At 38.0% G+C, this 14413-nt stretch overlaps 1 protein-coding gene and 1 long non-coding RNA gene across 2 annotated transcripts in view; one reads left to right on the forward strand and one right to left on the reverse strand.

Annotated features, from left to right (window-relative positions):
- LOC135195765 (uncharacterized) overlaps nt 1-14413 on the forward strand; it is a 275803-nt gene that overhangs the window by 227526 nt on the left and 33864 nt on the right. The gene's annotated exons all lie outside the window — the stretch shown is intronic.
- Nucleotides 1-14413, reverse strand: part of LOC135195764 (nephrin-like) — a 452421-nt gene that overhangs the window by 59109 nt on the left and 378899 nt on the right. The window contains 1 exon segment of the mRNA XM_064222212.1: nt 10214-10417. Within this exon segment, the coding sequence (XP_064078282.1) occupies nt 10214-10417 (204 nt within the window).

A 14413-nucleotide genomic window follows, 5' to 3' on the forward strand; every position in this document is an offset into this window, starting at 1 on the left:
TGGATTTGCTCTGGCAGATGGGTGTCATTTGATGTTTTTTTTTTTTAATAATAATAATAATAATGCATTTATTTCTAGGTGATGTTTTTGGTGGTTAGGATAACTGTAGAGTTTACATGCTTTGCAGAGCATTAAGTTTTGACTCTCTCTCTCTCTCTCTCTCTCTCTCTCTCTCTCTCTGTTCATCTACAAAATAGGTCTTATCTGTAATTGAAGCGGGAAGAAAGACTTTTGTGAATCCGGAAGCATTTGAAGTTTTATATTAATTCTGCTCAGTCAAGAGTAGAATGATATTAATTGTGTGTAATTATTAAAGCAGTAATTACAAGGGTCAAGAAAAAAAAATTATTTGCAACACCATAAAACTTGTAGAACATATGGCCTCGAGATAAGTGGAACAACGGAATACAAGATCTTTTGTCTTTACTTTATTGAAAGTGCCTTCAAGTCAGTGGGGAAGGTCTTGCATGCATTGGTTTGCTCTCAGCGGGCTTTATACTGTACTCCGTTTACACTTCTGTTTGTGTTTGCAGTCATTAAAAGCAGCGTTCAATAGCTTATAAAGGGTATTTTTCGAGTTTTTATGAATGCATCAGTAGAGATATTCAGTGGAATCAAGCATTTTCCCCCAAGAAGTGGCTCGATAGGTTGCTGAACTTTCAGTAATTTGGGGGGGGGATGAGATTGCTAGTCCCATGCTCTTTTCCATCATTCCAGGGTCCCACCACAGTCATCTAACTACCAAGAAGTTTATTCACTGCTTGGTTATCAGAGAAGCAATAAATCTTTCAGTAGGAAGGGATCGAGATTGGGAATTCAGCTCGTGAGGTGAGCCAGTTAACCACTATTATCTTCATTTTTTCATTATTTATCATGATTTATGAATTACATTTTCATTAGGGCGCTGAATAATACTGATGGTTTCCGGCTCTTGGTCCTCAAGACCTAAATGTGATAATCAATCAATCAGTCAACAACTGGACCACGTTTTTTTTTAATATGAATATTTGATTTATCCCTTTTTCATGACCAACAGACGTTGTAAATGCAATAATGAAAGCACACCGTTATATTTTGCTTTTGTTGTTTAAGTAGCATATGATATTATATGGTATTGCCGACTTGTTTCCGTTATCGCTATCTGTTATGAACGCCGAATTTTGTGTTAATTGGACCCTGCACGAAGAATAGGCTTTATCAAATAAAAGCTTTCAATTTTGATGAACAGTGTATAACGGGAAAAGATTCATTCATTGACATTTGATGTTGTGGGTAGGTCTCTCTCTCTCTCTCTCTCTCTCTCTCTCTCTCTCTCTCTCTCTCTCTCTCTCTCATAGCACTGAAGGAGAGGCGACAACCCTTTTTAGAGAGCGCCTTGGCTCAATTTGCAGAAGACATCGTCTTCCTTTTCAAAACTTCGGCCCACGACAGCTAGATGGACCCCTCCCCCCACCCACCAGACCCTTTTAAAAGACCCTCTCGGCGCTTTTTCCAAGCGAGTGGGATTGAGGGATATATTTCTTCCGAGTGGGGATTGGAAAAGGTACCAGTCAATCCCCAAAATGATTGGCGAACCTAACGGAGAAAAAAAAAAATCGTCCGGGTATTGTTGGTATTTTTGTCGCAATGGGAAGCTGGAGAAATGTTTGCTTCTCTTCTTAGTAATCTCAACTACCCAGCTGTTGCATCATAGCCAGTCGGAACGCGGAGATGATCTTGGTAATTATTGGCTGGCGAACGAGTTTTAACAGGGAATATAAAAAAGGATTAGAAAGAAGCAGGAAAGTCATCGGTATTTAAAGTAAAGCTTAAATTTTTTGTTCTCTCTTTTTTGAAATTTTTTGGTGAACAGCAGCTCACATGAAGTCTTCATTATGGAGTCTCCCGTAATTCTTGCGTGACTTTTTCATTCCGGCTGATTTTTGTTTAGTCAGGATAATTATGCCTCGTAATCTCATAGAAATCGCTTTGGCTATGGGTCTCCACAGATGGAAATCTACCTGGGATATATAATCTGTTTAGGGCAGGAGAGAGAGTGAGAGAGAGAGAGAAAGAGAAGGCGGAGGGAGTAGGAATGTAAAATCTAATTAGATAAAAGGTTGTATTTTTTATTTCAAACTTGCACATGAAACCTTAACATGCAGTATGTTTAGGTCTATCGTTCTTGTTTCTATATGGTTCCATAATGGAAGGACGCTGAGGTCTTTCGAATAATTCCGCTGGAAACTGGAATCTCCAATTGTAACGTTACCTACTGCAACATAAAATCGCCACTAGTAGTTTTGATTTCTGTCAGCTGGAATCGCTAGTGATAAACTCAGCGAATGGGCAGCGTAATCACCGGTAGTTATCTCAGTTAGTAATAGTAATTACTACTGGTAACTACTAGTACTAATAGTAATTATCACAGGAAACTGAATCCTCATATAAATCTTAATGATTATTAGCAAATTAAATCACCTATACTTATATATCAGTTTCTGGAAACCTGGGTTACTAGTTATATGATCAGTTAGAGATAACTAGAATTGCCGGAAGAATTTCAGTTACTGGAGACTGGAATCACTTGATATCTCAAGTTATGAAAAATAGAATTACCGAAGATTATCTCTGTTTATGAAAACTCGTTTCGTCAGCGAGAATGGGAGAGCCACGTTAATCCAAGTAACTAGTATCTGGAAGATAGAAGATATCAGTTGCTCCAAGGAACTGGAACACAGAATCACGGCAAGTTATATTATGTAAAACTGGAATCCATTGAGTTATCTCAGTTACTACAGAAACTGGAACACAGAATCACCAAAAGTTATGTTACTTTAAACTGGAATCTGCAAGACAAGTTATGTAAAACTGGAATCTTAGTTTTCTGTTACCCTAGTAACTGGAATACATAATAGCCAAAAGTTATGTTACTGAAAGCTGGAATACATTTAATTATCTCAGTTACTCCTGATATTACCAGAAGTAATCTCAATGAATGGTTACTGGAACGCCAGAAGTGATCTCATTTACTGGAGACTGGAATCTTGAGATGTAATCTCAGTTGCTAGAGACTAGAATGAGGATTAATTCCATTTGCTGGAGACTTGAACAAAGATTTATCTCGTCTGCATGAAACTTTAATCCTGGAATAATCTACATAAGTGAGATCTGGATATCAACAGAACGACTGGAAAAGGTATTGCTAATGGATGAGAGCCATTAGAGTGAAATATAAGGGAACTTCGCCAAATGACAGACGCGGCCATTTTTCAGCATCTAGATCTAGATACACTTAATGAGTCCACGAATCCTGGAAAACGAGTTCTGGATAGAGCAGTGGAAGTATTTTTCATTGGTCTAATTGTCGGAAGGAGTGGGACACACAAAAAAAAATTGACGATCGCTGGATAGAAAAAAAAAAAAAAAAAAGTCGAATACGATTGCGGGAAGGTAAAAAAGAAAATCGACGACAATCGCTGGAAAGTAAAACATTCGATGACAATCGCCTTACGAACAGAATAAAATGGAACTGAATGGAAGGCATTTCTTTCCTTAGGAACAGAAGTGTTCCCCATGTTGAAGAAGAGATGAAGAATTTACTTTTTATTCATCTTATTTTTTTTTCAGAGGTAGTCATTAAGGGTCGTCCGTAATCAAGTAGTTCTTAGGGTTTGGCAAAGGAAAAATAATATGGATTTTGTTCACCATGATCATCTTCCGCGAACTCTTTTCAAGATAATTTGTTAATGCAAGGAGGATCAGACAAAATTTTAATGGAAAGAAAGCAGTGAAATGATAAAGAAATTAGGAATATTAAAGAAACATTAAAGTATATAATGAAAAAGGACTCAACCTCAAGTTTGATGGACAAAAAACAACGAAATGATTAAGAAATTAGGAGAATATTAAAGAAACAACAAAAGTATAGGAAAGAGGAAGAATGACTTGCCAAGGACGAGGACGGCTTAGATACCAGGTCTGTCTCTTAAATGAAACGCAGATATTGGAGATTTTAGCGATAATTTCCAAATGAAAGGTAACCCAAATATCACCGTGGTGGCTCAAGTGTTGTTGGAAACATCGATTATTGGAGGGGCTGCAATCATGCCCCTTCCGGCGGCCTCTGTCATAAGGGGATCAAAGTTAAGTTTTTTTTTTTCTGTCATTGTACAATTGTATGTTTTTTCTTTCTCTTTTTTTTCTCGATTCAATGATACCAAGTAAAAGAAAAAAGACAAAACGGTTTCAATACTGTAATAGGTATCGATGTCATGACTGATGTAATATCTATTATGATTCTTTTTTTTTTTGTATTATACATTTTCGATAGCTATTTCAATGTATTGCTGAGGCAGTTACCACTTTTTATGTGACCTTTTGCGCACGCACGCACACAAATATGCATACATACATATGTATAATATATATATATATATATATATATATATATATATATATGTGTGTGTGTGTGTGTGTATATATATATATATATATATATAATGCGTGTGTATGAGTATATAGCCTATATACACTAACACATCCCCCCCCCTCTTTGAGAGTTTTATGAAAAAATGTGTACCGAATTATCTATGTATATTATTCATTATTTTCATCTTTGCTGGTAAAGGTAGGTTCTTCTAGGCCTCTCTCTCGTCTCTCTCTCTCTCCCTCTCTCTCCGTCTCTCTCTCTCTCTCAAGAAAAGTTGTGGCCAACAGAATTTCATTTGTGACTGCTCAAAAGTCTTGTTAAATGATCCTAAGATACTGCGTTAGTTAAAAAAATCCAGAATACTGAAGTTTTAATCAGGAAATTAATTCTCCATACCTGACCTCGAAACCATCCTATATTAGAGATCATCTCTTAAAGTCAGCCATCTCCAAAGCTAGCCTCGAAATCATCATCTATTCGAGGTCATGCAAAGGCCATCAAGAGAATATTGTCAGACCCAAGGAAGGATTGAGAGATGTCATTTCAGTATTCAGTTGTAATAGGTGGAACAACATTGCCTCATTAGTCTCAAGGTGATCGTTGTTCAGGTATATACCAATCAGTAAAAAATTACTTGTTGTCGAGAACTGAACAGCAACAATGGGTGATATCTGAGGTTACATACGAACACGGAGCTTGTATTTGTAATTGTTATGAGAGACGGGACTGAGATGTTAAATCTTACATGGGAATATATATATAATATATATATATATATATATATATATATATATATATATATATATATATTTAGATAAATGTGTTTGTGTTTGGATACATCAGACGACAGAGAGTAGAAAACAAAATTGCAATAAATCTTGAAGCAGAGGCATTATTCGGTTCTTTACATATAATCATTCCTCTTGTGATAGATATCTTTATGTACTACATGCACCGACAGACACCTGCATGCATAAATATATATATATGCATATATATATATATATATATATATATATATATATATATATATATATATATATATACTAGATGTCTTTAACAGGACCCGACAAGTACATAAAAGTTGATTACCAAAAACCAGTTTACATTCCGAACTCTCATTTTCGAACAAAATTGCCATAAATTGCTTTGGACAGAGATGCTCTGGGTTGTCAGTTGCTGATTGTCTTTTCATCCAATTGACATACTCAGTATTATCCGTTTCATGTCCGAGTTCGGTAGACTGACAAGCAATTCCATTCAGATGCACAGGTTAGACACAATCAGCATTTTCCATTTTTACTTCTGATTTTGCTTGATTGGCACGTAATACCACTTAGATGTACCCAGTTGAGGTACTGATTACTTCTTACTATTGAAGATTACAAGCACAGAGTAGACTTAGTATAATTTAATCTTCTGGCAGGTGAATCCATCGAGAAATAAAACATTGCATATACATATATTAATCGACGAGTCACTATACCTTCCAAATACACGGAATGGGCATACACATATGAGTAGCTTTTTTCGTTTGTGTTTCTTATGTCCTCTCTATGACAAGCGCTTCATCTCTAATGCACAGAGTGGACGAACAAAAAATGTGCCTGGAAGCAGTCATCCAAGCGTGAGAAGAGCACGCCAGATTAGCTTCCGACAATGTGCCCTTGTCCCAGACATCTTACCCATCATGTAAACGAATGAGGGTATTGACAGAACTTGTAGTAAGTAGTGTGTGGATGAATCGGTGTCTTCACGGAGTTTCTTCTGCAAAATGAACTTTCTCCCCTTCTCCCTCTCTCACTCCCACCACCACTCAAAAACTACCACTCTCAGTTTCCACTCCTTACGTATTGTTAGTAGGTCATGTCCGTTAGGAGAACCCAGTTTGAAAAGAGTGGCCAGCTGTCATGAACGTGGCATTTGCGGTTTTTCGGTTGTTACCCATGCTGTCCCGCACCTCATACTCCACCTGCCACTCCCAGCCTTCAACTGCCCCCACATTCCACTCCGTGGAGTGAGTATGCAAACCGATACCTTTAGAAAACCCACCTTGAAGGTGGTGCTCCATCGCATTGACACAATCTTTCTTCCTCAGCCGTCCCATACTCCCGTAATCACTCCCCGCCCACTACTCCCACCCGCTTCTCCACAGGGGCGTAGAACACAGCAACCATGTTCCATCACCATCGCCATAAAAGATGTAAAAGCTGAACCCCATTTTTTTTCTTTTTTTTTTCTCCTCCTTTTACATTCTCCTGTATGACTTGCGTTTTAATATTCTAAAGGACTTGTATTCAAGTGCATTCCAGTAGTCTAACAACCTCTTAAGACGATTAGTTAAAGGTGCGCTGCTCACATATCTAAGGCCATGATAAGAAATAAAAGGAGAGAGAGAGAGAGAGAGATAGGAGGAAGCGACAAAAATATAAAGGTTCCCTTTTCTCCCTTTCTCTCTCCTTGTCGAGAGAGAGAGAGAGAGAGAAGTATAAAGTCTCTCTCTCTCTCTCTCTCTCTCTCTCCTCTCTCTCTCTCTCTCTCTCTCTCTCTCTCTCTCTCTCTCTCTCTCTCTGGGTGAGCTGTGTTTCTTATACAATGGTAGAAGAGCAGAGGAAAAATTCTTCCCAATGGTTATCGATAACTGCGACTGGATATAAAGTTCCCTTTTTACTGCCTCCTTCCTTTTCTTTGCTGTTGTTGCTTTTGATGGTTTTTCTCTCGTTGTTTTTGTGCTTGTTTTTGTCATGAGAATATTTAGCCCTGTCAGGTGTTGCCAGTTGACACCTCTCTCTCTCTCTCTCTCTCTCTCTCTCTCTCTCTCTCTTAGGAATGTGTAATCGTGTCGGAATTGTATGTGACCTTAGCTGCCAAACAGAACCTGAACTCTTTATCAGCCTCCCTAACTTGTCCTGCGTTTTATCAGTTGGATCCTCGAAAATTAGCTTTATTTCGCCACTTCAGTGTGCCTGGGCGGTTGCAATATCGGAATTAAGGGCGAGAAGGAGAGTCAGTGTGTAGGCCGGTGTGTAGGTCAGGGTATGGGTGCAATTGCTCTGCGTCGAGTCAGTAATTTCATCAATTGCCTGTCTAAAAATACTCTGTCATTGAAATGTGTTAGGTAATATCATTGTTATGCTTTGCATTACTGGAGGGTAAGACAATTCCTGAGGTAATATTTGGGTTTATTTCTGCCTCTAGAATAAAAGGACTGGTCTTTCTTAAGACTGGAAGTGGCGTGTTTTGTTTTATATATATATGGTATGGCTGAAGTAATTGTGTATGTATGTGTTGTATATATATATATAATATATATATATATATATATATATATATTATAATTTATATTATATATACATACATACACAATTACTTCAGCCATACCATATATATATAAAACAAAATAATGCAAATAATGTCATGATAATCTTGTACTGTGACGTGCAACAAATCTAAACTACAAGACAAATGATCACCTACCGTGAGGAAGATGTAACTTTTATTAGGTACAAACCTCTAAATGTAACCTGACGTGAAAACAAAACGATAATCTACAGCAAAATGGAAGCGAGCTGCAATAAAACTAAGAATAAGTAGATATAAACCTAAACTATCATCTATTGTATAAGGAGAAATTAGCGCTAACAATCGAGTGTTAACTTTAGCAACGTTTATCGTTTATATATATATATATATATATATATTTATATATATATATATATATATATATATATATAAACGTTGCTAAAGTTAACACTCGATTGTTAGCGCTAATTTCTCCTTATACAATAGATGATAGTTTAGGTTTATATCTACTTATTCTTAGTTTTATTGCAGCTCGCTTCCATTTTGCTGTAGATTATCGCTTAGTTTTCACGTCAGGTTACATATAGAGGTTTGTACCTAATGAAAGTTACATCTTCCTCACGGTAGGTGATCATTTGTCTTGTAGTTTAGATTTGTTGCACGTCACAGTACAAGATTATCATGACATTATTTGCATCATAATTTGTGGAGCGAATGCAGAATACGTGTAGGCCTGGTAGGAATTTTCGTAGTAGGCATCTCAGAGGAAACAACCTAACCTGACTCCAAGAATTTTCATTAAAAAAAAAATAAGTATCAGTAGTTATAATAAGAATATTTTACATTTCGTTTAATGCTTCTGCTGCCTTACTTTCTAAGAGTTAGGGGTGAACTTTTCCATCATATTCAGCTCTAAAAAAACATGTAAATGCTTTTTCTTTTTAGTAAAAAAAAAAACTATAATAATAATTAGCCCGTGGTTTGCGCTGTGCCCCTTACGTAATGACTTGACTAATTGAAACTGACAGCAACACGATAATTAATTGATGAAAGTACAGCCTTTGAAATTATATGGAGAATAAATATTTGCATTCGGAATACTGTAGTCGAAGTGCATCTAGTAGCTATTCCAGGCCGAGCAGAAATGAAAATATATATAAAGGCAGCAAAAGAATAGAAATTGCAAATGACAAGAAAACAAGGCTTTGCGTGTTGTGTGGTTGGAGAACGTCACACAATTAATCTTGACTTGAATCGAGTATCAAGCAAACATGAAAGCATTTTGAAGAACAAAATATATTCAGGTGTGCTGAAAAGCTAGTGGTACGTGTCACACAAAAAAAAAATGAGTAAATGATTTCGGTGAGGAAGGCGTTGATACATGCATTGATATTTGGAGTGACTGCTTGCTTGAATCTGCGTTCACTGGGGCTTGTGACAGTGGTTCCTAGAGAGGTTCTCTCCCGTAGGGGGTTAATGCCGTCAGTGCACCTAACGTGGTGCACAGTATGCATTACTCAAGGTTCTTTGTAGCGTTCCTTCAGCCCCTAGCTGCAACCCCATTCATTCCTTTTACTGTAACTCGGCTCATATTATTTTTCGACCTCTCTTAATAATATTATTTGATAGCGGCACAGCGAGGGTTTCCTCCTGTTACGCCTCCAAAAATTTCTTACTCTCAATTTCCCTTTCAGCGCTGAATGACCTCATAAATCCCAGAGCTTGTCCTTTGGCCTAGATTTCTCATTCCATTCCACATATTATTATTATTATCATTATTCAAGGGATAAACCCTGTTAACATGGAACAAGCCCCCGGCGGCTATTGACTTCAATTTCAAGCTTTCAAAGAATATGTTTATTATTATTATTATTATTATTATTATTATTATTATTATTATTATTATTATTATTATTATTCAGAAGATGTACCCTATTCATATGGAACAAGGCCACAAAAGAGGCCACTGACTTGAAATTCAAGCTTCCAAAGAATATTATGGTGCTTGTTAGAAAGAAATAACCAGAAGTTGATATCTTTTAATCATTTGAGGAGAACTGACCATGCAAACATTCCTTCAGCCCTTAACCCTTTAGAAACCAGACGTGACCTGTCCTTTCTGCTCACAATTTCTGTCCAAGATCGCCTAACCATTCAGATAACAGCCGTGACCCATCCAAGCTACTCAAGATACATACCCAAGGTCGCTTAACCATTCAGATAACAACCGTAACCCAACCAAGCTACTCAATATACATACCCAAGGTCGCTTAACCATTCAGACAACAGCCATGACCCATCCAGGCTACTTGAAATGCATACCCAAGGCCACTTAACTATTAAGAAAACAGCCGTGACCCATCCAGGCTACTCAAAATACATACCCAAGCTCACTTAACCATTCAGATAACAGCTGTGACCCATATAGGCTACTCAAAATACATACCCAAGGTCACTTAACCATTCAGAAAACAGTCCTGATCTATCTTGGCTACTCACAGTTCATATCCAGGGTCACGGTGGAAGACACGGGCGTCGATTCGTTGAAATTCGTTGCCCTGCACTCGAAGACAGCGTGGAGGTGCTTTCTGGAGAGCCGGGCGATGGAGAACTCCAGTTGGATGACGCCCCCAGGATCCTGGTTATCCTCTGTGGCCCACACTTCGTCGTTTACCAGCCACTCGACCTTCGGTGGAGGGCGACCTGTTGGACAAGAATGGTCATAGTTAATTGGTTTGTCCTTGAGGATCATTCTGAATGACTGCTCGACCTTCGATGGAGGGCGACTTGTTGGGTAGTAATGGTCAGAGTTAATTGGTTTGGTATTTTGTCCCAAGGGTCAGTCTGATTGAGCAAGAATGGTCAGAGTTTAATTGGCTTGGTATTTGGTCCCAAGGGTCAGTCTGATTGAGCAAGAATGGTCAGAGTTTAATTGGCTTGGTATTTGGTCCCAAGGGTCAGTCTGATTGGGCAAGAATGGTCAGTTTAATTGGCTTGGTATTTGGTCCCAAGGGTCAGTCTGATTGAGCAAGAATGGTCAGTTTAATTAGCTTGGTATTTGGTCCTAAGGGTCAGTCTGATAGGGCAAGAATGGTCACAGTTTTGGCTTGGTATTTGGTCCCAAGGGTCAGTCTGATTGGGCAAGAATGGTCAGTTTAATTGGCTTGGTATTTGGTCCCAAGGGTCAGTCTGATTGAGCAAGAATGGTCAGAGTTTAATTGGCTTGGTATTTGGTCCCAAGGGTCAGTCTGATTGGGCAAGAATGGTCAGTTTAATTAGCTTGGTATTTGGTCCCAAGGGTCAGTCTGATTGAGCAAGAATGGTCAGAGTTTAATTGGCTTGGTATTTGGTCCTAAGGGTCAGTCTGATAGGGCAAGAATGGTCAGAGTTTAATTGGCTTGGTATTTGGTCCCAAGGGTCAGTCTGATTGGGCAAGAATGGTCAGTTTAATTGGCTTGGTATTTGGTCCCAAGGGTCAGTCTGATTGAGCAAGAATGGTCAGAGTTTAATTGGCTTGGTATTTGGTCCCAAGGGTCAGTCTGATTGGGCAAGAATGGTCAGTTTAATTGGCTTGGTATTTGGTCCCAAGGGTCAGTCTGATTGAGCAAGAATGGTCAGAGTTTAATTGGCTTGGTATTTGGTCCTAAGGGTCAGTCTGATAGGGCAAGAATGGTCAGAGTTTAATTGGCTTGGTATTTGGTCCCAAGGGTCAGTCTGATAGGGCAAGAATGGTCACAGTTTAATTGGCTTGGTATTTGGTCCCAAGGGTCAGTCTGACTGGACAAGGATGGTCAGAGTTATTTGGCTTGGTATTTGGTCCTAAGGGTCAGTCTGAATGGCTAGTTGTAGTTTGGGAATGGTCAGAATTAACTGGTGTGGCCCTAAGGATTGTAGATTAGTTGGAAAGGAATGGTCAGAATGATTGGTTGAATGTTAGATGAAAAATTATTGTCCAAATGAGTGGGTACAACTTAGGAAAAAAAAAGGTATGATTTCCTGTAGGATAAGTAAAAATATTGAGCAAAATGAATGTAATATTCTATAGAATAAGTCAAAAGATGTATCAAAATAAATTCGAGTTCCTATAGGATAAGTAAAAAGATATAGTAAAGATTATTTCTTATAGAATAAGGAAGAAAAAATCGGAAAAATATTCATTTTAATGGATTATTTATTTGTTTATCCTTTAATTCTCTGTAACTATCCCGAAATTAGTTGTCAGCCACAAGATATTTTCCAACCTGGCTCCGACCTACTTCAGTCTTCTACTGCCTAGGTAATTAAACTGCTTAGGTCAGGAGCGGGATAATTAGTTTTTATTTCTTCGTGCCCATATCGCCCATCAGGGTATCTTTACAACTGATTTTGGCTGTATGGCTGTCTGCAAGCAATTCAATCTCTAGTCCTGTCTACGTTCATCAAGGCCTACAACCGCAACCGACAATAGAAACAGCTGTAGCTTCCTTCCCTACTCCCCTTTCCTGCCATCTCCCTCTCCCCTCCCCCCTCCCCCCTCCACAGACATCTTCGACCCCCCTCTGAAGTTCAGTGCCGCGAATCACTGCACCTCCGGGCGCTGATGAAGATCTAATTGTTTGTTAATTGTAACTCCGAACGACGACGGCGAGAGTCATTACATAAGCAAATCAATAAATCCGGTCCACTGGTCGCCTGTTAAGTGCAATTTCTCAGTCGAAGAGGTTGAGGGGGGATGGTGGTGGATGGTTCGAACGCCGTTTGAGACTGCTGTGACCGGAGTCTCGAAACATCAATTTCGAAGCTCCGGCCAAATGGTTCGTTTGAGTTTCATTGTGTTGTTCATTTGATGGCATCAATGAAGTCATTTGTTGCCTCGTTGGTTCTGTCTCTATTCCTCGTTTAGAACGATTCGTGCGGCGCTCGTTGGATTCTGTTAAGAGACGGATGTATGGATGAATATGCATCGTGTGTCGTACGTTTCGAGCAGAAATGTGAATAATGTTTTTTTACTCTTTTAGGCGTAGAATCTTTCCTTTTTGACTCTCTCTTATTTAGAGAACTGGGAATTATCTACAGTAGTCCAATAATGTCTCATCCATAACGGGACTAATAATAATATTGAGGTATGGATTGGTTCCCGGAAGTGGAGCCCCCCGCTGATGGGGGCTGGGGGTGGGATGAGGGTGGGAAAGGGAGGACGGCTCGTCATCTAACCTTGTTAGCTGACTGTAGTTGATTGCAATTTGCAGCTTTGGTGGAAAAAGACGTGAGGCAAACAGCCTCATTCTTAGAGATTTACAGAGAACCGGAGGATTAACACCATCTATGTATAACTACCCACCTCTATATATATACTATATATATATATATATATATATATATTTATATATATATATATATATATATAGTATATATATATATATATATATATATATGTTTATATGTCGATACTAATTAGGTGCTGATACCAATAAAAAAAATATTTAGTCTTCTTTTAAAATCATTGCTAAAAGTCTCGTCCCTAATGATTTATCAATGAAAGATTCCTACCAGGAAAACAGCATCCATTTATTCATAGTTTAATGAGCATGATCGGACCCCTGTCATTCAAATGCTAATTAAAATTCCGTTGACAGAAAAGACTGCAATCCTTCATTTTTTTTAATTGAAATTTTATGATCAAGACCACAAGTTCCAAATGTATTTCCATATACTTATTTGGGAACAGAGCATTTTCAAACCATTTTTATGATTAATGCGTAGATTCCGGATTTTCAGTTTTTATTGAATGACGAACTTGGTGCTGAGTAAAATGCTGGATATAATATTTCCATATTCATTCTCGCATTCTCTGATTAAGAATGATGACACCTGAGATTTATAGATAAATCCCTCTACTTCACGAAGGCTGCTACAAGAGATATGCTCTCTCCTAATTTGTTATATTATTGTGTCTTTTTAATGATTGAGATCTCTTCCTTCATTTCGCTTTGACTTCTCTTTTTCTCCCTTTGCCTTCTTTTTTTCCTTTTTTTTTTAATGAGCACCATATTCTTTAGAAGCTTGAATTTCAAGTCAGTGGTCCCTTTGGTAGGCTTTATTCCATATTATCATTATCATCTTCAGGATGATAATGATAATAATATTAATGATAAATAAACACCATATTCTTTGGGAGCTAGAATTTCAAGTCAATGGACCCTTTGATGGGCTTGTTCCATATAAATAGGCTTCATATTCAGAATAATAATAATAATAATAATAATAATAATAATAATAACAACAAATCGTCACCATATGGAAGCTTGAATTTCAAGGCAATGGCGTGTTTGTTCGGTTTATTCCATATGAATAATGTGTTCATCTGGAAAATAATAACGATAATAATAATAATAACCCTGTTTTGGTTAAATGCTAATGGATTAAATGCATGGTTACAATTGCCGTATTATTTCTAATCACACAATCATGAAAAACGAAAGGATATCTATCCTTTTCCGGGGGAATGTCTTGCTAATTCCTTCTTTCCTAACGATTCCGATGGAAGGAGTCGGTAGGTTATGTATCCCTTTCTTAATTGGACCTTGTTATTCCTCTCGTTTCCCGGCCATTAAGTTTAAGCAACATCGGAGCTCTTGGGTGGTTGGCCATCAGTAATGCAAATGAAGTTATTGGGGTGAGGCATTTCTGAAATTAAAGTAATTGCCACTTACGAAGCCG

Source organism: Macrobrachium nipponense, chromosome 16, assembly GCF_015104395.2.
Source record: "Macrobrachium nipponense isolate FS-2020 chromosome 16, ASM1510439v2, whole genome shotgun sequence".
NCBI classification, from domain to species: Eukaryota; Metazoa; Arthropoda; class Malacostraca; order Decapoda; family Palaemonidae; genus Macrobrachium; species Macrobrachium nipponense.